This window comes from Python bivittatus, unplaced genomic scaffold (assembly GCF_059951505.1).
Source record: "Python bivittatus isolate LINGU-HERP-01145 unplaced genomic scaffold, Pbiv_v1 ctg000520_np1212, whole genome shotgun sequence".
Taxonomy (NCBI): Eukaryota; Metazoa; Chordata; class Lepidosauria; order Squamata; family Pythonidae; genus Python; species Python bivittatus.
The window spans coordinates 74,819-96,753 of NW_028277080.1; the positions used below are offsets into that span (position 1 = coordinate 74,819).

Genomic DNA, 21,935 nt, shown 5'->3' on the forward strand with positions numbered 1-21,935 from the left:
TTGTTAAACCCTTGAAGAAGTTTGTGTGCTGGGATAAAGAAGAATTGAAGAGAAATCAACTCCTGTGACAACATTTGAATGAACTAAAGATTAAGACTGTTAGAAGTAAAAGGAAGGGATATAAAGTTGGTTTATTTCATCAAGGTTAAAATAAGACATTTATTTGTCAAGTTCTGGCAACCCTTCATGGACCTTTTGCTGACACCGGGATTGAAAAGTTGATGTTTTATGGATTTGCTGACAGATGAGGGATGAGATATGAAATGAAGAGATGCCTGTTTGTAACCTTATAGAGGGTGAAGATTTACTAAGTTTGTCTATACTTGTTGTAATAAAGATTGAAAGGTTCTCTCACTTGCACTGATGATGTCACCTAGCTGGTTGTAAGGGAATGTCTGCAAGCAAACAACCAAGCTGAGAGAGCACCAAGGACTCCACAGTCAAAGTCATTAATACTTGGACTCTCCCTGTAACATGCCACCCAGCAGGTATTGTTGACTGTACACAAGCTGAACTAGATGCTTTAACTCACAAGACTGAAAACATATGATAATACATCATGCACTACACCCAAAAAAAGCAGCACAGAGCATCTGAATACCAGAGAAAGTCGGTGTTACATTAATGCAAGCAAAGTGAAAATATTAATAAATGTTTGAAAGGGAAGCATTTTGAATGTAGCAGAATCAACAGCAGCATATAAAAATGAACAGCCAGAATAGCGAATGAAAAAGACAAACCTCTGCAGGATCAGTTGCTGAAAGAAAAGGAAGGCAGGGCAAAAACAGTAGCAAAACTTGGCTTCAGATAGATTCCATCGAGAAGGAAACAGAAGGATTAATATTTGCAGCACAGGAGCAAACATTAGCCACAAATGCCATACAAAATGGAATTCAAAACACCGGAAACCACAGGAAGTGTAGATTATGCAAAGAGAAAACTGAGACTGTTAAACACCTAATAACTGGCTGAACCAAAATTGCGTAGACAGATTATAAGATACACGATTGCATGGCAAAATGGTACTTTGGAATTCATGTAAAAAGCATGGATCTGGCACCCACAACATTGGTACAACTATAATGTCAAAGAGGTGCTCCAGGACAACCATGTAAAAATGTTATGAGCCTTCTGAATCCAGATGGACTGACATCTAGATCACAATATGCCAGATGTCACAGCAGTTGAAGAAAAGCAAGTTTTGCTCAGAAAGGTGTCAATATCAAATGACAGCAGCTTAGCTCAAAAAGGAAAGACTGTAAAATATCAGGACTTGGCATCCAAAATGCAGAGATTATGGAATAAATTGGCAAAAGTTTTCCCCATAATTAATGTAAGCATCGCTGCATTCAGCGCTGAATAAAAGACTCCGTGAGACACAGTTTACTCAGGTGTAATGCATAGTGGTTACAGACAAAGCCAGGATTGGTTTGGTGCGGTTACATACAGGGGTTTTATAGGGTATTCCCCCTTGACCAGGAGTTACCCCTTGTTCCCGCCCTTTGCCCCGTTCATCAGCGGTGTTCTTCCCCTCGTCTTAATGGCAGATTCAGCCGAGTTTCTTTGTCCCCCTGATTGCTGCCCTTTGTGTGTGTGATCGTTGCATTCGTTGGGCTTTTCTTCTGCGGGCCAAGCCGGGGCTCCTTGATTGCTTGCGGACTGCTACTGAATTGCGGTGCTTCCGAGTTGCTGTGATTTGCATTGCCTGGGGTGTTTGAGGGAAGCCGGCTTTGTTACAAAATATCCGCTCCTGCCCTGAGTCAATTGCCCCACCTGCCGGTAATTGACTTGCGGTTTGCCCCACTTCCTCTTTTCTGCTGCCTGTGGTGAAATTGACTAGGGGTGCTGAAACTGAACAGTGGTGTTGGCTGTGCCGTGCTGGCTGAATCTGACAATTAATAGGAGCATTAGGAGCTGTAACAATAGAATTGTCAAAACACCTGGAAAAATTAGAATTATTTGACCTTGCAACATTTAATTTACAAAAAACAGAGCCACATATATCTTACAGCTGTAGCTGAACTGGCCCTAAATTACCAGCATTTGCTGAGCAGAAGAGAATATATAGATAAAAATAATTTGAAACTTCACAGGACTTCAAGAAACCTTGCACATGTTTTAAACTTTCTTTGTTAGACACATCATGTGATAGTGCCGACAGCCTGAAAAGGCAGCTAACCCACCTATATTCACTAATGTAGGAAAAAGCTATACTTCAAAATGTTGTTATTCAACATGCACAAAGGGGAAAGAAGGATGGGATTATGATGTCATAATAACTGATTGAAAGCTCTCTAATCAGGCCACCAGACGTATACTCTGATGTGTATTTATAAACTGCTAACATCAGTCTGGTGGCCTGCTTAGAGAACTTTCAATCAGTTATTATGACATCATAACCCCATCCCTCTTTCCCCCCTCCCCAAGTACAGCCCCAAAGGAGTAGGCTCCAAGATGTTGGTTGGATTCACATGTATCATTTTGGAAACCATGGCTTTTGGCTCAGGAGACCATAGTGAAACAAATCACAGTTTAGTGTGACATGTGGACCCTGTGATAGTCCATAGTCACCATAGCCCTGCAGTATTTTCAGGAACAGGGAGAAGAATTAGCTCTTTTTTGGATCTTGAAACAGCCACAGAAGGAGATAATTAGGCACAATTGTTAACATGAGCCTGTTTGGCCCCCCCAAGATCTCATTCTGCTATAAGGAAAGGAAGGAGGAGGACACAGGCATATCTGAGCTTTGTATCTCTTTTCAGATTACCTACTAGATTTCTACTGATTAGTATCTCATCTCTTCGTAATTCTCAGAATCAAGAATTGCACAAAGGATTTCCATGTGGGAAAAAAAGAATTTAAAATCCTTCTATCTAGGAAACTATTCATATCTTCCCTTACAGCATAAAATGCTGTGATGGTCTTGATACAGCAGCAAATACAATAGCATATAGTAAATGAAGGATGAGATCATGAAAGGACCAATTTTATTAATGAACAAGGTCTGCTGGTTATTCAGTCTTCACTCCTATCCAGCCTCGCATTGGACTCTTTCAGTTCAATCAATTAACTATATGTCTTCTCACAAATCCAGTTGAATGTTTGATAGCACGATACTGGACTCACATTTCCTGCTCTGATAGCAGCACATTCTTCATTCATTGTTGCTTGTTTGATGGGAAAGCTGTGAACAAATAACAGCACAACAGCACAATTCAAAAAACAAAACTGGAGTTTGTTTCAACAAATCTAGTAACATAAAGCATGTGTCCAACCCAAAATAGAAATACTAATCTTACAACTCAAACTGGTTAGTTTATGTATTTGGGGAAACAGTAATGGAAAGAGATATCAAGGGTTTTATAACCAGATTAAGAGTTACTTGGCACAAAGACCAGATCAATTTAAGAAAAGTAGTTACCTTAAAAAGTAACTGAGAATTTAGAAGAGACTTCAAATATTCTTTCACTATATCATAAGAAAAAGGAGTAATGTCTTTTAAGATATTTCTATGACCCTCTATTTATATTTTAATGGATTAAGAAGGAACATGGAAAGGAAGAAACAAGTTAAGATATGTTAAGTGTCACTAGCAAAAATATGAAATAGGGCAAAGAAACCAAAATAGGAGATTAGCTTTTTATAAAGGTCAAATTTAAAATGGCAAAAAATCTGAATAGAAATCTAGCCTTAATAAAGGTCAGATTAATACAAAGCATTGCTTTTTTGTCGTTTCTTTTCTTTCGCTATTTCTAATTTTTTCCTTTGTTCTGTTTTATTAAAGGCAAAAAGAAAATAAAAACAGGTCAGATTATAAATCAAATTAGGAATTAATCCTGATGAATTAAAATATTTTATCCAGAATGCAGAATGAACTCCTTTAACTCAGAGCCAAGAAAGAATGAATTCCTGAGCTCTTCTTGGTTTCTTACCAGCAGAAGTACAGCAAGAAATTATTTGGAGTTAGATGAGCTGACAAGCAATTATAGGATAGAAAGGAGAAAAATTCCTATCAGGGCTGAGCTCCACTGAAAGAACAGGGATCAATCTTCACATCTCAATTCACTGTGGGCCTGTAATGTTAATTAAGTAGCAACTGGATTTGGCCGCCTCAAAAGTTCACCATAGGATTTTTTTTTTAAAAAAATCTGCGCTCAGTTGTTACCGACTCTGCAGTGACTGCTTGGACGAGTCCTTGCAGTTTTCAAGGCAATTGTTCAGAAGTGGTTTGCCAGAGCCTCCTTCCTAGAGCAGAGCCCAGCTGGCGAGCGCAGGAGGCGGGGTTTCCTTTTCGGGCGTGCATGGTTTTTCGCGCTTACTGCTCCTGACTCCTTTTGCAAGGGGCCGCCAGCATTTTTCCTCCCACCGGAGTGAGAGTACCCATTTATCTATTCACGTGAGTTTTCGAACTGTTGGGTTGACAGGAACTGGGGAGGAAACAGGAGCTCACCCTGCTAATGCGAAGGCTGGACTCGAACCGCGGAAGCATCAGCCATTTCTGGCCGGCAACTTTCAGCGTCATTAAGCCGCTGCACCACCGCGGCCCCCTTCACCATAGGATAATGCCCCCTTTATAATGAAAATGATTTGTTCCCCTCTGCACCCAAAAGTTAAGCAAAGGAGGAAGTAGACACCCCACCATTTGGCTCTGGGCAAACAGATGTTGCTTAGCTCTGGAAGAATTGAATCGGAGCCTCCTCACCGCACACTACTTCATTTGTAACTCAGTATTCATTTTAGTATGGTCTGCCCCGACAACTTAATGGAAGTGTTAGAGTTCCAGAATTATATTCTGTGTTCTAAAACTGATGCTGGAAATTGGCCACACATGCTAATTTTAAACATAAATGGATTGGGCCGTTTCATTAAAAAAACATAAAATATGGCAATCTCTAGTCTTGGGTGTGGAGGGGGGGGGTGTGCCCGGCACCATGAAGCATGTTTCAGCAACAGAGCAGTACACCAATGTCCCTCAGTCTTCCCCCTGTGGGGATTCATTGATCCCCTAGCAGCATTTCGGAATAGGTGAGTCCAATGAAATAATCAGCCATTGCTGTTTTGTTTCTAAAAATTATAGAGCTTAATAGATATGGTATCATATTTTAACAAGAGGCCCACAGAAAGTGAACAACTGCTGAAGCAGTACTTCACTCGTGTTTTGTACACAACTCTTGGCCAGTGCTACTTCAGGATTATAGTACACAACTATAGTTCCAAATTATCACTGATATCATGCAAACTAAATGCAGATTTTCTAAAAATAGTAATGTGTTAGAGTTTGCTGGAGGCATGGAAAGTCTTGGATTCTACCAGTAAATATTCTATGGGCTAGGGATGATCCTTATTTTCATCGAAGAAAGGTTAAAAGTAAATATATAAACCTTTGAGAAAATACATTTATAAGTACCTATTTATGACAATGTTTTCATGTAGATTTAAAAAGGAAGTTGCAGTTTATGAATGGAAACAGAACATATGAAATGATCACATATGGGGAAAATAGATCCCTCCCTCCCTAAAGAAGAAAAGTGGAAAAAAAATGAAACATACAGGTTCAAGTTGAGCTCTTTGTTATCACTCCACACCCATTTATTTTTGATTTCTGAATAGGTGAGTCCAATGAAATAATCAGCCATTGTTGTTTTGTTCATAATAAATTCCTGGCAAGAAAAGTAAAATAAATATGGAAAATGAAAGGTTCTTCTTAAGGGCCATGAAAATCACAAGCAGCCTGAAGTAGTCTGAACAGAAGGGTGAAGCCCCTATGCTCTTCATCCTGATGAAGGATATAAGTTGAGTAAGTTGCCATAACTCAAACCACAGATGCTTCTGCCCAAAGTCCGATGTTTCCTTTTTAAAGCTACAGGAATCTTGTCCACATTCATCTCTAGCTTCTCAAGTGCCATGTGAAAGAATCAGTTCTGTATACTGTTTATTAAGGGGGTGTGGGGGGTGGGGAACAAAGATAAATCATGCTTAAAAAATCATGAACTTTTCAATATGCCAGCCATGTGTTGCAAATCAAATCTTGCAGATCAAATGCTGCTTCCCTAATGCTGGTAGTCCTTGCTTGTAAGATTGTGGAGATTCAGTAGATTCCACAGGCTTGTTCAAGGACTGCTAGCAGCCACCCAGTAGACAAATGGCAGTGAGACATTGGAATGGCAGATTGGGGAAGCCTTGAGCCCTATTGCTGCTGATGCATCTGTTGGCTGCACCCAACACACACACACACACACACACACACACACACTCTGCTGAAAACACATCCCTTCCAGACACACTGTGATTTGAGTCTACCAATAAAGGCAAATTTTGAATGGAAGCAAATATAGAGTACTCAGTCAAACTGTAGCCCGATTCCAAAATAGTTCTGAAGTTTCTTATATGGACTTATTCAGTTTGGACCCTAAAAAACATGTTTTGCTTTGAAAAAAGAGAAGACTGGATAGATCTCCAAAGCAGGCAGCTTTGTTTTGGTATTCAGATTCACTTGAAGATGATTCACTTGAAGATGGACTTTTTGATCTGGGAGGCTGAAATATTGCTGATGTTACTGATCCTAACCAATCTGCACACTCTTCTCCTTTCAGAACTCACTGCAGAATAGAAGAATGCCTGTGTTCCTTCCAGACTCTGAAAGGACATTCAGACTACTGTATCCACGATTTTAAAGTACCAGCAGTCTTTATGGATGCTAAGAAGTTCTTGCTTAGCACAGAAAGATATAATCCATAGTTGTTTCTCTTCGATCTAAAACAGTATCTTGATACTTTTTTCTCCTTCCTCCTTGAGCGGTTAGCATTGTGTGACATTAATCTTCCAACTCACAACATGACCAACAAAACCAGGTTTCCTTACAGGTAAGAGCTATGCCTACTGGACAGTCTTAAGGACCCTTATCATGCATTCCTCAGGATACTTTCCTCTCACCCATAGCCCTCACTGCACAGAGTTTGCATTTCTTTCAAGTCCTTGCAAACTCCTGATTTTTTTGACTCATGGTTAATCTACCCAAAATATAAAGTAGGCCTGCCTCACACACTGACTCTGTGTTTCATACTCCACACTACAATCCATATTCCAACTATGATAAATGAGCTTACTCTGGAATCCTGAAAGTTATGTCTGTTTTGTAAGAGGATTGTGACTGCCTCACTGATACACTGGATGTTCTGAAGATCCTGACATGGATCTTTTCTCAGGTTAAAGGGATATGAAAGCATGGACACTTGAAGGATGTAATTTGTTTCCTCCCAAGTGACCATAGACTTACCAGTTCTTTTCTGTCACTGATGATCACAAGGTCTGATTGCCAATCTCTACATGTAGCTTTGCTTATCAGCCATGTTTCTTTCTCTTCAGAAAACCAGTAATCATTCCCTCTGAATCGTTCCCACCTTGGTTGCGTCAAAGGAATCTGGGCTACAGCAAGATGCAAGGAATAAAGGATTTTGAAAGTGATAGTGACAGTTGCAGGAGTGCCAGAAACACGACACACATAAACTTTCATTAGGACCATCTTGATTCCATTCCAATGTCACCACTGGGATTTGATTGTTATTCCCTGTTACCACTACAAGCATTTTTGTCTTATTGACAGAGCACATTACTATTTCTGGAGAATGTCTTTTGACGGTGATTTTGAGTCTGTTTTCCTGTTGCACAATGGAGGGAGATGCTGATCTAGTGGCTGAATTCCCAGCCTGGTTCTCCATTATTCAGCAGCTTCCCTGCTACTTCCTGCTTCCTGATCTAACTCTTCCTCTCCTCCAGCATGAAGTCCAGTGAATGCAGGAAAGCTGTGCCCACTTGCCTTCCTTTCAATTAAAATATGCACGCCCCCCAGAGCAAAAGGTTGCTTTAAGTTCAGGGAAGGCTAGAGCTAATGTAACCAGAGCATGACTGCAAAAATCCAAATGACCACAAGATTGCAGCAAAGAGTTCTCTGCATCTCTTTCTTGCCAACTAGTGGCCATCCAGATTTTTGCAGCAGAAGAGGCTTGTTCAAAACCCCACTGTTGGCTGAAACATCTGGAACCCAGAGCTGTCAAAATGTTCAGGGTTTAGTTTCTGCTGAAATGCCCAAAACAGGTCAACAGAATTTCCAGAATGCAATGTTTTGTTTCAGGTTTGCCACACTATGGCTTCGGTGAAGTTGGCTTAGTCTGAATTCAGCCCATTGCATTTTAGGGCATGCTTTCAGGCCCAAAATTGCAATTAAAAATAGTTAACACAGCCATACTATAACTAAAGCAGCTTTTCTTTTTCTTTAGTTTACTGTAATGTTGTAAGGAAACTACAAAACCTTGAGGATGCATTAATGGGTATTAACAATGTATTTCTTTTCAGAACCATTGACTGTTTAGCGTTTGCCTAAATGTAGGATCATATTCTCTGCAGAAAATTCCTGGAAAGCAAAGTTACAGGCAATTTTCTTAATCTTTTAGGTGCTGATTTTGCACAATTGAAAACAACACCTCATGACTGTGCTCTTTAAAGATCAGTTCAAGGTCTGTTTTCTTGTAAGGAGAAAGAAAGAGACTTATGAATTTTTTCATAAGGAGATGAGAAATCCACAGAAGAGTCCTAATCTGCAAGCTTCTAAACTTTGCTCCCTCAGATGTTTTACCTAATTCCCTCTGTAAACAATTCCTATGTGATATCAATAATGCAAGACATTCTACCACCCATCTTGGTTGAATAGCCCTTCCTCTTAGATATGGACTACCATATCTAAATGAGACAGCTCACTAGAAGTGCTAATAATGAAGCTAAACTTAAATATTTTGGGTGCATAATGTGGGAAAAAATAGAAGACAATTGTTGTCAGAAGACAAGGTGGGTAAATCCATCAAACAGGAGAGTACAAGAACTTAATGGATTAGTGGCTGGAAGAAAATCTTGGTCACAAAGACTTGGAAGTGACTGAATAATTGAATAACCATTGTTTAGATTACTGAAATCTGGATGACCGCTATAGGGCAGTAAAGGTATACTGAAAAGTTTAACTCTTTGATGCCCTCTAGTGCAGGGTTCCTCAACCTTGGCAACTTTAATTTGCGGGCTGGGGAATTCTGGAAGTTGAAGTTCACCCATCTTAAAGTTGCCAAGTTTGAGGAACCCTGCACTAGTGGTCTTCAAGGTTTTCTGGAGCTCAGATATGGCAGCCCTATCTGAGTCAATATGAGGAACGCCATCAAAAGACACTACGTAGTAATAAAATGTGGCTCATATTAAATCTTATGTATTTATTGCCCAGAAGGAACTTTTTACCCTAGGATACAGATATGCTGATTAAATGAAAATGTGAAGGGAAAGCAGCTGATTTGCAGTTTTTAATATCTCACACAAGATAGCTTCAGTTAATTATCTTCTCTCACTCTGTTTTAAAAGAAACTTCTCAATTTATGTTGTCCACCCCTAACCTTGTAGACAGTCAGATACATGAGCTATCTTCCACCACTCTGGTATTCCAAGGTTCACTAGCGGGGTTATCTCTTCCTGCACTCCCCTTCCACCCATCCCTAGCTGGCTGTCAAATATGGAGGAAAAAAAAAAAAGAATTTCACTTCCTACCTGTGGTAGGAAGCAAGGGAGAGAGGGAAGAGGTCTGCTCAGGAGAGGGGGTCCACCCTAGGAAACAAAAAATTGGTTGCCATCATTTACATCCTAAATCTACATTGCGTTTACATCCTCAATACTCAGTGGTACACAAAATTTTAAAAAGCAGTCATAAGTCATGTATGCATCCTTTCTCAGCAAAACTACTCTTCTTTTGACACTAAAGGAACAGAACTGTAGCAAACAGGTCAAAGTAACAAGTTCAAACATGCCTTTGCAGGAAAATGTGACATGGAGCAAACAAGAGCATGAAGCACATACACCTACATTTAGCAATCCTACCAGCATAGAGATGTTTGCATTTTCATTTTTAATTTATATTATTATTATCATTATAATTCCAAGAAAAGAAGAAAAAGAAATAACACTGATACAAATACACACTGAAAGGACATAGAAAATGTAGTAAGGAAAAGAAGAAGAAAAAGAAACCAGTGTAAGCAACATAATACAGGAGATCAAATCTCTACTAACCAACACATCTAAAATATCATATGGCTAATATATTCTAATGCACCATTAACAACTTAGAGTACTATAAGATATTTCATATCCAATTTCTAGTCAAAACATGTCTCTGTTGAACTGTAAAAATATTTGGTTGGCACAACGGAAATCAGTAAGAGGAAATGGAAAAGCTATAAATGATAAACAATACATTAATATAGTGTAAATAATATGTAGGCTGTGTATTAAATTAAAATATAGACTCTAGAACCCAAATTTGGAATGTGGCATAATTACATGTATATAATTGTAATCCAGAAATGGTTTCCAAATAAGATTGAACTGTACATCAGATTTATTTTTAGATATGAAGTTATTCTAGACATCGAAGCACATTCCCACAATTTAATTAACCATTCTTCCATCAGGGGATCAGAGATCTTTTCCAATAAAAAGCATATAAACTTGCAGCTGTTATCATATATAATGCCAATGCATTATGTTTTGAAGGAATATGCAGTTTGGTAAAGTTTAATAAAAATATCTTAGACTGAAATTTCAGAATTTATTCCATTCTGCAAGGAATTAATTTCCAGTATTATTGAGCTTTGCAACATTGTACTATGTATGGAAGAAAGCTCCAAACTTTTTATAGCATTTCTAGCATTTTGAGGGGGTTTTTTGTTTTGTTTTGGTTTTGGGTTTTGGGTTTTGGGTTTTTTTTTCATTTTTAAAGTCTCCATAAAGAAAGTCAAGAGGAGGAATGAATGATGTAACCATCATCAAAGACTCCAAGAGTCCACCAACCAGAGTAACTTTCTGCTTTTCAAATCCACTCCTAGGCAAAAGCTTCCCAGGAGGCAACCAAACAGAATTGGGGTTCTGGCTTCTGCTGCTGTTGTTTTAGGAGAAGCATTCACTGGACAGCCTAACCTGCTCTTCCTGCCTTTATAAGGACTGAAGCTGGTGAGGCAAGAACCAATTATTCCCCTCTAGGTCATTCCCCTCTAGATCCTGTAGACATAGTTTATGAACCATGCAGCAGATGACTACAAATGACACTTAAGGGATTGCACTTTATATTTAGACCCGCTCTCTGTGACCATGGAGCCGCAGCTGAGATTTGATACAGCTCATGCTCTATAGAGAGTTCAAGGCCATATTCACTTCATCTGCTGTGTAAAGCCACATCCAGCACCTCAGCATGAAGCAGGACCTACCTGTTCCTCAGTCGGGATCATGGGAAGAGCTGAGACCTTCCATAGCAGACATTGCTTCATTTCTCATCTTAGTGCACAGTGAGGCAAAGTAATAAGCACACGCTGCACTCAGTTGGACCAAATATCTGGGATGGACATGAGGATCAGGGCCTGCAGCTTGTAGAATCTTGCCATTCCTCCCTGCATTAGTGATACAGGGAGGGCACCATCTGCTTGTTGAAGATGGTGTGTGTGAGGGCATCTGGAAGTCAGGGGCGATCAAATGAAAAGAGCTTCTAGCATCCATGTTGTATGGCTAGTCATCCAAAGCCATCAGCTACAGAACAGCACATGTCAAACATCCAATGCCTTTGGACCATCTTATTGCTTGCCACCTCACAGCTGTTTCCACCCTACATAAGCATCTTGCTCTCTTTGAGAAGAGCTTCTTTGCCTCTAGTCAGCAATGCAGGTTGCCTAGTGTGGCCAAATTTGGGAGACATCTAGATGAGGCTTACTTAATTGTACTTAAGCTCCTCTCATTCAATGGGGAAAATTCTTGCATATCGAAAACCCTTTTCCTCAGATTGAGAAAAGGGGTTTTCAACATTCAAGAATGTTGAAATTGAATGGGAGGAGTTTAAGCAAAATACCACATAATATGGTTTTCTCTCAACAGACTTCAGAGTACATTTATCCCCCATCCAGTTATTTTCTAGACCCAGAAATCTCTGGATTTTTATGTAGAGTTACCTGAATAATTTTCTTTAGAGGTAAAAGTGATGTTTCCCATGGGAAAGATCTGTGGAACTAAAAAGAAGAGCATTTTTAAATAGCAGCTGATAAAAATTCCTTAATATTTTTGCTAAAATAAAGTATGAAGTAAACTCAATTGTTTTGTCATCATAGTTCATTGTCAGCTGAGGGAGTCAAAGGAAAGATAAGAGCCAAGCCCTTAGTTTAAATCTCAAGTTTTCCCTAGGGAACCTTCTGTCTCTCCATATCAGTCTTAATCTGCCTCTTGTTTTCAATGTTGGGATAATAAAAAAAGCACTGTAAAGAATGACTGTGGCATATAAAAGCATTTCTTTGAAAAACCAAAAACCATCTTGTAAACAATAGGGCTTATTTATTTCTCTACATATTGAGGCATAGTAAAACACAGAAACTCAACACATTTCAGTAGTAGTAGTAGTAGTAGTAGTAGTAATAATAATAATAATAATAATTTATTAACCGTATGCCACCAATTACTCTGGGTGGCTCATGACAATCAAAGACATTACAATAAAATCAATAAAAAATAAAAAATAAAATAACAGAAGAGTGAGATATGGCTTTACTTTTTCAAATATAAATATATAGATCAGTATTTCAAAACCCCAAAGCCCTTATAAAATATACAAGACAGGAAGAAATGAGAAAAGAAAGAGACAATGAGATGATTATCAAAGAAGCATTGACATTAAAATCTGGCCAGTACTCACGAAAAACAAAAAATAGAGATGTCCCTGTGACCTTGACCAGTAAAAGGATTACTCCAGGAGCTACTTGTTGCCAATTCATTCTGGTTAATCTGAAAAAGTTCAATAGCATTTCAATGACACCCCATGTTTTAGCAAGTTAATTTTCCAGAGCAGTGTACAAATGCTGAAATTTGTCAATCAATGGACGTGACAGATTGGATGACAAATATCTCTCTGTGAGTTAAATCTGAGTAACTTTAGCCCAACTTTCTCCTACCGGATGACGTCCAGATACATTGGATATCAACTCTCAGAATCCCTTGTGCTTCTTAAGGAGGGCTGCTTTACTTGGATCTGAGCAGACTGTCTTCTTCTTTCTCAACAGATACCACTTTGAACCACCATGACATTAGAAGGTGGAGGAGGAGAATAGTGACACACTCTAATATGTTCTATACTTCTACCATAAGTATATAAGAAGGATAAGATATATATAAGAAAGATCCATAAATGTATAACATACATATACCCTACAGCTTGGAATAGAATGTAGGGAATGTAGATACAGTAGGTTTACAGAATATTTTCTCTATATCCCAGCCAATTCTAATAAATGTGAGAAAGTACTATTAAATATAGTATCTGTGTGGACTGTATATGTATATATAATAATTTAATTGCTAGTTTAAAAATATTCAGAAATAAATCCTACCATATCAAGCAGAGCTTACTTCTGAATGTGTAGACACAATGTTAATTTTACTAACAAGTTTCAGGCACTGTTTTGCCAGTGGGTTGTTATTCTTTTCATATGCAGTTAGTGCTGTCTGTACAGTGTTCTGATTATTTCTTTATTATTATTTCATTTATCTGGCTGTCCAACTCCAGGTGACTTACAGCATAAAATACTTTAAATATTGTACAAAAGAAGAGATAAAAAGATAGGCTGCTCAAATCACAGATAACATCTCAGAAGAGCCTCCAGTGGAAAAACACAGGGAAAGAGAAGGCTCTGAGCAGATCCCAAAACGATGATGATGTGCTCCTATTTAGAAGAAATTTTGATATAAAAAGATGCCACTTTGTGTAAAACACACATGGAATGACTTTGTATAAAGACAATAATCACTAGAGGCAAAAGATTAGACTTACAATACACAAACAGAAAACAATTTTAGTGCAGTTCTTAGCTAATTTGTTCCTATTTTATCTATTTTTATTTAATCTTCTTTTTTATATTGTTTTATTGTAACATATTCAATGTGTCCCTTTCTCCATGTTTTAAGACTTAATTTTTAGGTGTTATATAACCGCTATACTACCTTTGTTGTATCTGTGTTTTTCACCTTGTTAGTCATTGACCACAATGTAATAAATATTAAATTAAATTCTCTTTCTCTCCCCACATACCTCAGTGCATACCTTGTTTATCCTCCTCCTGCTTGAGAACTCCTTCCAGTTTCCAAAAGAACAAAAACTTTTTCACCTGGAGAGGTGAGAAGGGTTGCAGGGGAATCTGTGTGCTAAAGTCAGGGTCTATCCTTAGGAAGGTCTTACTTGAGGTGGACAAATGTATATTCCATCTGGGAAACAGCTGTAAATGCTGGATGGCATCAGAGCGCATGCAATGCAAGAAACAGGGTGTATGGGGAGAAAAAGAGATTGACTGCTATTCCTGATCCAAGGGCAGCAAGAATGGCAAGAGACGATGTGTCACCAAAACTAGGCTAAAGAAGAATTATGCATTTCCAAAAAAAAAAAAAGAACCTTTCTTTTCCTCATGTAAAAATAGCCCTGATCTAGATGACTCAAATTTATGCAATTTGTACATTTTGGATGTACAATGTACTGTACAATTTTGTACAGTAGCAACTGTTTCAGGAGCAGACTGCCTTTTAGACTGCTATTGCACAACGATTATTTCTACGGGTCACCTCCCAAAGTCTCCTCGTCTGAGTTGGGCAGCTGTATAAATGCAATAAATAAATAAATAAATCCCCCCCATTTATATTTTTTTTCCAAATAACATTATTGGATTTTAAGGTAAGAAAGATAAAAACTAACAAAAACTAATATTTAAGATAGAGAGTAAAGAAAGAAAAAAGGAATGAAAAAGAAAGAAAGTCAAAAGGGCAGAAAGAAAAAGAAAAAGGAAGAAAGAGAAATGCAAAGAAGAATGACTTCCAACTTTCCTTGCAACAGATATAAGTATAAATTTACATTAAACTCTGACTCTAAGTTTACAACATAACTTTCGTTTTTTCTATTCTTTCTAATCATCTAATCTATATATCATAATTATCCATATATCATAATTCCCATTTCTTGTGCGTTATTTTAATTCTTGTTTAGAGTGGGTGATTTTATTGCCGGCTGGCTGCTTTATTAAGGGTTGCTTTCATTCTTTTTGTATACCTCTGGGGTGTGATTGTGAGATCACATTAATTCATTACTACCTTTGAAATAGGCTTTGCCAATGTTGAGGTCTCCCCACGTGTCAGATTTCGAATCTGTACTGGCTAGGGATTATAGAAAAATCCAACACTTCCAGACAATCCTAGGTTCAGAAAGACTCGACTCAAATTAAGTGGATTAGAGACCCTAATATTAAAGAGGCAGCATCTCTTTTATAATCTGTTAACAATCCGTGTTGAAAAAAATCCAAAATGACAGAGCTCATTAACAACACAATGTGGATTCTCTGGTTTGGATTAATGCAACGTCTGCTTTATTGCTGTGTGTGGCTTATTCAGGAAATTCTAGTTAAAACAAGCACTAATTTAATGTATGATGTAAACCCAGAAGTGCTGGAGGGTGGGGTTGAGCGTCTCCTTTCCTGCTAGCCAGAAAAAAAAAATAAAGGCAGATGGAAGGAACCTACTACTAGCAAGTTCTTCTCAGGGGAGGATATAATTTATTTTATTTTTATTTTAAAATCGGTATAAAAGGTAAAGGCCATCTTGAATCAAGCTCAGCTCTTCAAGGACGTCGGCATCTATGCAATTTTCTTGGCAAGAGGGTGGAAAAGTTGTGTTGTTGTTTTCTCTTGCTGGAGTGTTGCTCTCTTCCTAATCTAGCCTACACCCTGGGAATTCCCCAATTAGCCCCGATGTTATGCAATACTTTTATTAGAAGAACCTCTCCCGTGCCACAAAAAGAACAGATAAATGTTTACTGAACTTGCAAAATGCCCAATTTTGGATGGGATTTCTAATTCCCAATCATTTTACTTCCACACACCACCCAAAGTTGATCATGAACAAGTGTAGGAGTGGGTTTTATGTGGAAAGACCAAAGTTCCACTCACTTCTGGGACTCAAAACAAATGCCGTAGGATAGAATCTGTCAGTAGCATCTATGCATGTATGTATATATTTTATGATTTATTACATCTGTATTTTGGACGACAGTCCTAAATAAAACAAAAACATTTCTAACATTTTTCATTTCTAACATTGTAGCCCAGGGCTTGAGCTAACCTGGAAGCGTCATCCATTTCAGAGTAGAAATTCAGCACCGAAAAAGAACCCAAATCAAAACGGATCTCTGAAACAGTTTAACCCTTATCTTGAAGCAGATCATGTAATATTATTGGGTTTCTAAGTTAGCAGTCTGTTATTTGATGGATTTGATAACCACACTTTAATTTTAGAAAAGAAAAAAAGAAGAAATGGAAATATTACTTATCAAGAGGATTCCGCAGAGATGAGAAAGTACTCCAATATAATTCTTCAGCAGATGACAGCTGTCTGAACATTTTTCATTCCCTTTAGATTTATGCAGTCTCACTCTTCCTAAGCAACTGTTAAGCCCTAAGAAGTTATGCTACTTCTCCCTTTGTGTGAAGATATTAGCAATACACACTCATACACGCCACTGTCTGAGTTATGAAACACTTCCTTTTTCTCAAGACTTCCTACCAAGCACAAGTTTGGCAGCTGGACTTGGACTCATGGCTTGTACAGTTTGGTATAAAGTGATGGCTTGGATATTTGTGGACTAGAGCTATAAAAACACTTTTAGACTGTGTATTAGACATCCTCCAAATTGATTGGATGTCAGACCCCATAATTGTAGCCCCTGTGGCCCACACCTAAAGGTACCAAGCTGGAGAAGTGCTGAGCATAAATATCTGGAAAGCACAATATGTTTTATGTTGAAGCCTGCACTACTCCTTTGAATGGCATGCCAGTGGCTATGCACAAAAGCTAAAATTAAAAACAAATTTGGGATTAAAAACCCATTACATTTTATTAATTAAATAGAAATTGAAATGAAATGAGAATTAATTAGAGTTCATACCATTTACTTTCCATGTAGTCACAAATTACAATTTATCAGCCATTGTTGGAGAAGCTCTGGAGGACATATCCAAGACTTTTGTAGGTAACATGTAGCCCGTAAGGCTGAGATTAATTGCCTTTGATTAACCCTGTGATCTTGGAAGTAACTCTCAGTGAACTCATTGCAACTTACTTTCTGGGTAAAAATGTTCTGTAAGAATGACTGATTCATATTTATCAGGAGTAGAAAATCTGAGGTCAGGCTTGTTGGGGCTTCTGGGAGTGGTAGGACATCTGAAAACCCAGTTTAGTCCAAAACTAATTTAGATATCTCCCTGTTCCCCTTCCATAGTTCCCCCATCTCCCACCACCTGAGCAAATCATAATCTATTCTCTCCACTAGCCAGACACAGTCCTAAAATCAACCCCTTGAAAAAACCTTTTGAAATTACCTGGTCAGAGAGCAAGGAAAGGGTACAACCAGTACTTCACAAAGAAAAAAAGAACTTGCCAGTAGTAGCTTTCTTCCATCTGTTTGTCTTCTATAAGCATAGTGCCAGCAGTCTGGATGCCAGCTGGATGATGGAATGAATTCTGACACCTTAAGAGAATCTTTTGGAATCTTGCTGGGTGGAAGGAAAGAAGAAATGAGTGAATGTATAAAGAAAAGCTTTCAAAACTTAGATGAGTGCTTCCTAGCTCAACTCAGAAAAGGCTGGGGAATCAAATCAGAGCAAGCCGAAGCTGAATTTGGAGAAGACAGCTATTGCTGATGTCAGGGTCTGGACTTCTAGATCTAGGAGATATGCCTATTCTGGGTGGAATTCCACAATCGATTCACAAACTGGGTGTCATCTTAGATCTGGCATTGAAAATGGAAAACTATATATTATCTATGGCAGAGGTAACTTTTACTAGCTTTGGCTGATAAACTGGTTGTGCCCCTCCTTGGAGGAGAGAGGCCTGATCCCCCTTGACATATGAACTATAAATCTCAAGCTTAGACTCTTGCAATATGTGCTTGGTGAGGCAGCCCTTGAAAACAGTTCAGAAATTGTAACTAGTTCAGAACATGGCAGGGTGGATGCAAACAATGTTTCTCAGGTACAGTGGTACCTTGGGTCACGAACGCTTCTGTTCACAACCAATTCAGGTCACGAACAGCTCCGTTCGCAAATTTTTGCCTCCATTCGCGAACGCCGGATCAGGTTATGAACAGGATCCACGGCCATTTTCCCTCCCGTGACACGTGGTCGTGGCTTCCTGTAGGGAGGGGGACTCTCCCTCCAAGCAATAACTGCCTCCCCACCCACCTTCCTGTCCTCCACGCCAGAAGTCGCGTCGAGCAAGGTTAGCGTTCTCTCTCTCCGTACTGTATTTTGTTTCATATTTTTGCGGTTTTAAAAAAAAACACATATGGTTCAGAACGGATTAACCTCAATTACATTGAACCTTATGGGGAAATTTGATTCAGGACGCGACCAAAATCAGGTCGCGACCAAATTCGGAGGGGTCAGAACAGATTAACCGTATTTACATTGAACCTTATGGGAAAATTTGATTCAGGTCGCGACCGATTCGGGTTGCGACCAGAGTCGCGGAATGAATTAAGTTCGTGAATCGAGGTACCACTGTATACCACTTCAGTCCCATGTTAAAACAACCACCCTGGTTCCTGGTTACTTTTTGAACCCAATTTAAGATGCTTACAATAGTATACAAAATCTTATATGGCTTAGACCCAAGGTCGTTGCAAAACCCCTATGTTCATATATTCTCCCTTCATCTTCAGTGGGGCACTCTTTGTGCTGTATTTGACAACTATATCAACTGTTTTCTCCATGGTAGGACAAAATGCCATTGGGGTTAAGGCTTGTGTCATCCCCTCCTCCAACAACTTATCACCATTGAGGGAGGAATGACTTCAACCCATCCCACCCAGTCACACAGAGAGGGCATGCTTCGGACCCCCTCAGTAAAAGAACTCTGGCTAGTGGGGTCCAGAAGGCGGGCCTTCTCTGCGGTAGCCCCAGCTTTTTGGAACATTCTTCCCCCGGGGTGCGATTGGCCCCCTCACTCCTGGCCTTCCGAAGGGCTTTGAAGACCTGGTTCTGCCACTTGGCCTGAGGTGAGGAGGGAATACTTCAAGCATGGGGATGGCTAGCCCCATAGAGGCCTGCTGTCTTCAGCTCCAGATTCTTCATCTTCTTGGACTCTCCTTTTCCCTTTTTTAGTAATATTTTTAAATTTTTGATGTTTTATGTATTTATATATATTTATGGTTTTAATGTTTTGTGCGAGTTGCCCAGAGTCCCCCATTGGGAGGAGATGGGCAGGGGAGAAATGTAATAAATAAATAAAATAAAATAAAATAAAATAAAATAAAATAAAATAAAATTAAATTAAATTAAATTAAATTAAATTAAATTAAATTAAATTAAATTAAATTAAATTAAAATAAAATAAAATAAAAATGCATAAAATATTTGTGAAGTAAAATAATATTTTAGTCAATTAATTCTTAACTTGGAACATGAAGGACTCATAGAGCTACAGAGAAAGAGGATAAGCAGTCAGGGCCACTTTCCAGGAACAGAGAAGCATTTTAGGAATGCTTTGTGGCTTGGGGACAAAAAGTTGAACCCTCTCCGACTCAGAATTGTGTATCATGGGGAAAATGCACAGGGAACACTATTTTACTATTTATACAAATGGAAAATCAGAAAACCTTTCTATCCACATTATGAACCTGACTAGCAGAGATTATGAAATTGTTCAGATCGAGGTCTCTGATAAAATCTAGTTATGAAATTGAGTAGAAAATAAGAAATGAAGGGAACAAACAACACTGTATCTAGGTTTACTCATAACTATGTCTAGTTCAGCCCTGTGCCAGAAGTATATTAAAATAAGTTAAAAACAGGGCAATGTCTAAAAATGGAATATAGTTTGTGTGTTTTGCTGAGAGCATGCAGTGAAGAAATATAAGATGCCTTATGTCTGGGCTTGTCCAAGTAGGAAGCTGCTTTGAAATGTCAGAAGAGGAATGGGTGGAAAAAGGGATGAAGGGTCATTAACTGCTTCTAAATAGAGATGGAAAGGACCACAATGATCAACTCAGCTAAGCCTTGCCTGCTGTGTGGATCCAATGTAAGGAGGTGGTCTCACCAAAAACAGCAATAGATTCCATAAAATAAGTCTTATATATACAGAATTTTTCAATACAGTAAAAGTATACAAAAAAGGTAGAAAGTAAGCAAAAGAAAAAATGAAATGAAATGAAATGAAATGAAATGAAAAAAGAAAATTTAGTTACGCCTTCTGCCCTTCTTTCTATCGAGTAATTACCATCTTCACCCTTTTTAATCCCCAACTCTAGAAATCATCAATTCAGTCTTTTCTTCCTTCAGCAAAAAGTCCATATAAGGTTTCCTGTCTTTCAAAACAGTCATTTTTTCCCTGACCAAAGAAAAGCAATAGATTCTGTAGAATATGGATAATGACTTGTAATTCCACTTACAGCAGATCTATGGGGTTTGTGCTCAAGAGCCTTCCTTCCAGAGCTACTTTTAACAGGCGAATCCCACTAGTGACTTATACCTTCATCTAACCATCACTGAGATTATTGAAAACCTGTCACTCATTACTGTCATTTTGGCACAACAATGGTTGGGTGATTCTTAAGATAGTTAAAATCACCATTGGGACCCTGTCAATATTCTCTCCTCCACGAGAGAGCAAATTTAACAGATGAATGTTTGAATGTGGACAGCAACCAGATGAATGCATAAAGCCTTCACATGTCAGGATGTGCTGCCAACATTATGTGAATTGTTACCTATATGGATAATCTGAACTACTTTGCACATCTTTTGTTTTCTTTCTTTTTTTCCAGTCTCCCTTTCATTTGTGTTTACTAGCAGCCTTTCCTGACTACTTTCTTACAGGAAGTAATTATTTTGATATTATTTTGTTCTTGTTTTGAGCCCTGATGTCAAACCTGGGTCCATTAATTCATGTGAGTAAGGGTTGTCCTGTTTGTTCTACATAGAAACCAGAGGGGCTTTGCTGGCAGCGAAGGGCATATATCATAGAGAAAGGCCCCTCTAATCTTGTATGTGTACTTGTTGGGGCCTGTGATGGTGCTGTTGGTGTAGATGTAGGGCCAAAATAGACAACTGGATTTGTTACAGGGTCTGGTATATGTATTAGTATTATTCTTCTGTTGTATTGGAAGAGAAATGCATTTGATTTTTAAAAAGGCCAGCTACCATTTGAAGGGAAAAAAGTTTCTTCATAATATGAGAAATGTCAGTTGTAAAAATGGGTTGTCAAAATTAGCCATGAAGTCTTATTTATAAATAGAAGAACTGCCTGGAAAAGGGTTTCCTAATCATTTCCTCTCAAAGTGACTCTTTTTCTAGAGGAGCAAGATATGATACTGCATTTTAGTGCCTGGTGGGGTCAGGAAAAAGGAGGGTCTGCAGGATACACTCCTTGCTCTTCATCATCACGTGAATTGCATAGTCTGGGCCTGTGTTGGAATGCTAATTCACTCAACACAATAATATCCTTTCAGAACAATGAGCGGACATAGCCTGCCCAAGGTTTCATTTTGAATGGGTACTTTGAAGCCCGTTTTAAGAGAGTCTGTGCGTGTCATCTGGTGTCCTGGTACTAAACCAGCTCTTAGAGAATGTGTTAGCTGAACTAAATTAAATGAGATTCAAAAGCAGATCGCACAGCTCACCTAAAGACAGAAATACAGCTACTGAGAGTTGCAAATTTGATCAGATTAGGATGACGGAAGGAATATTTTTATCCATTTCCCTCTTCTTTCAGTTCCAAATTGCCTTCCCCAGCCAAAATGGGGTAGTCAGATTTAATTTCAGGGAGGAACAGATTTGGGAGCAGGC

The 21,935-nt window shown here is 38.6% G+C and overlaps 1 protein-coding gene across 3 annotated transcripts; it reads right to left on the bottom strand.

The window, feature by feature from the left end:
- Window positions 1-2,433: 2,433 nt before the first annotated feature.
- On the bottom strand, window positions 2,434-16,599 carry LOC103066570 (C-type lectin domain family 5 member A-like). 3 transcript variants are annotated; one of them, XM_088147448.1, is made up of 8 exons: window positions 16,420-16,574; window positions 14,159-14,339; window positions 12,758-12,846; window positions 12,024-12,080; window positions 9,580-9,636; window positions 7,277-7,425; window positions 5,551-5,660; window positions 2,434-3,184 (listed from the first exon to the last, which is right to left on the bottom strand). In XM_088147448.1, the coding sequence occupies exons 3-8, from the start codon at window positions 12,834-12,836 to the stop codon at window positions 3,067-3,069; spliced, it is 570 nt and encodes a 189-aa protein (XP_088003574.1). In that variant the 5' UTR covers window positions 12,837-12,846; window positions 14,159-14,339; window positions 16,420-16,574; the 3' UTR covers window positions 2,434-3,066. The 3 variants fall into 3 exon arrangements, with proteins under 3 accessions (XP_088003574.1, XP_088003575.1, XP_088003573.1); XM_088147449.1 differs by having other exon boundaries at window positions 14,147-14,339; XM_088147447.1 differs by lacking the exon at window positions 14,159-14,339 and having other exon boundaries at window positions 2,435-3,184; window positions 16,420-16,599.
- Between the last annotated feature and the right edge of the window lie 5,336 nt (window positions 16,600-21,935).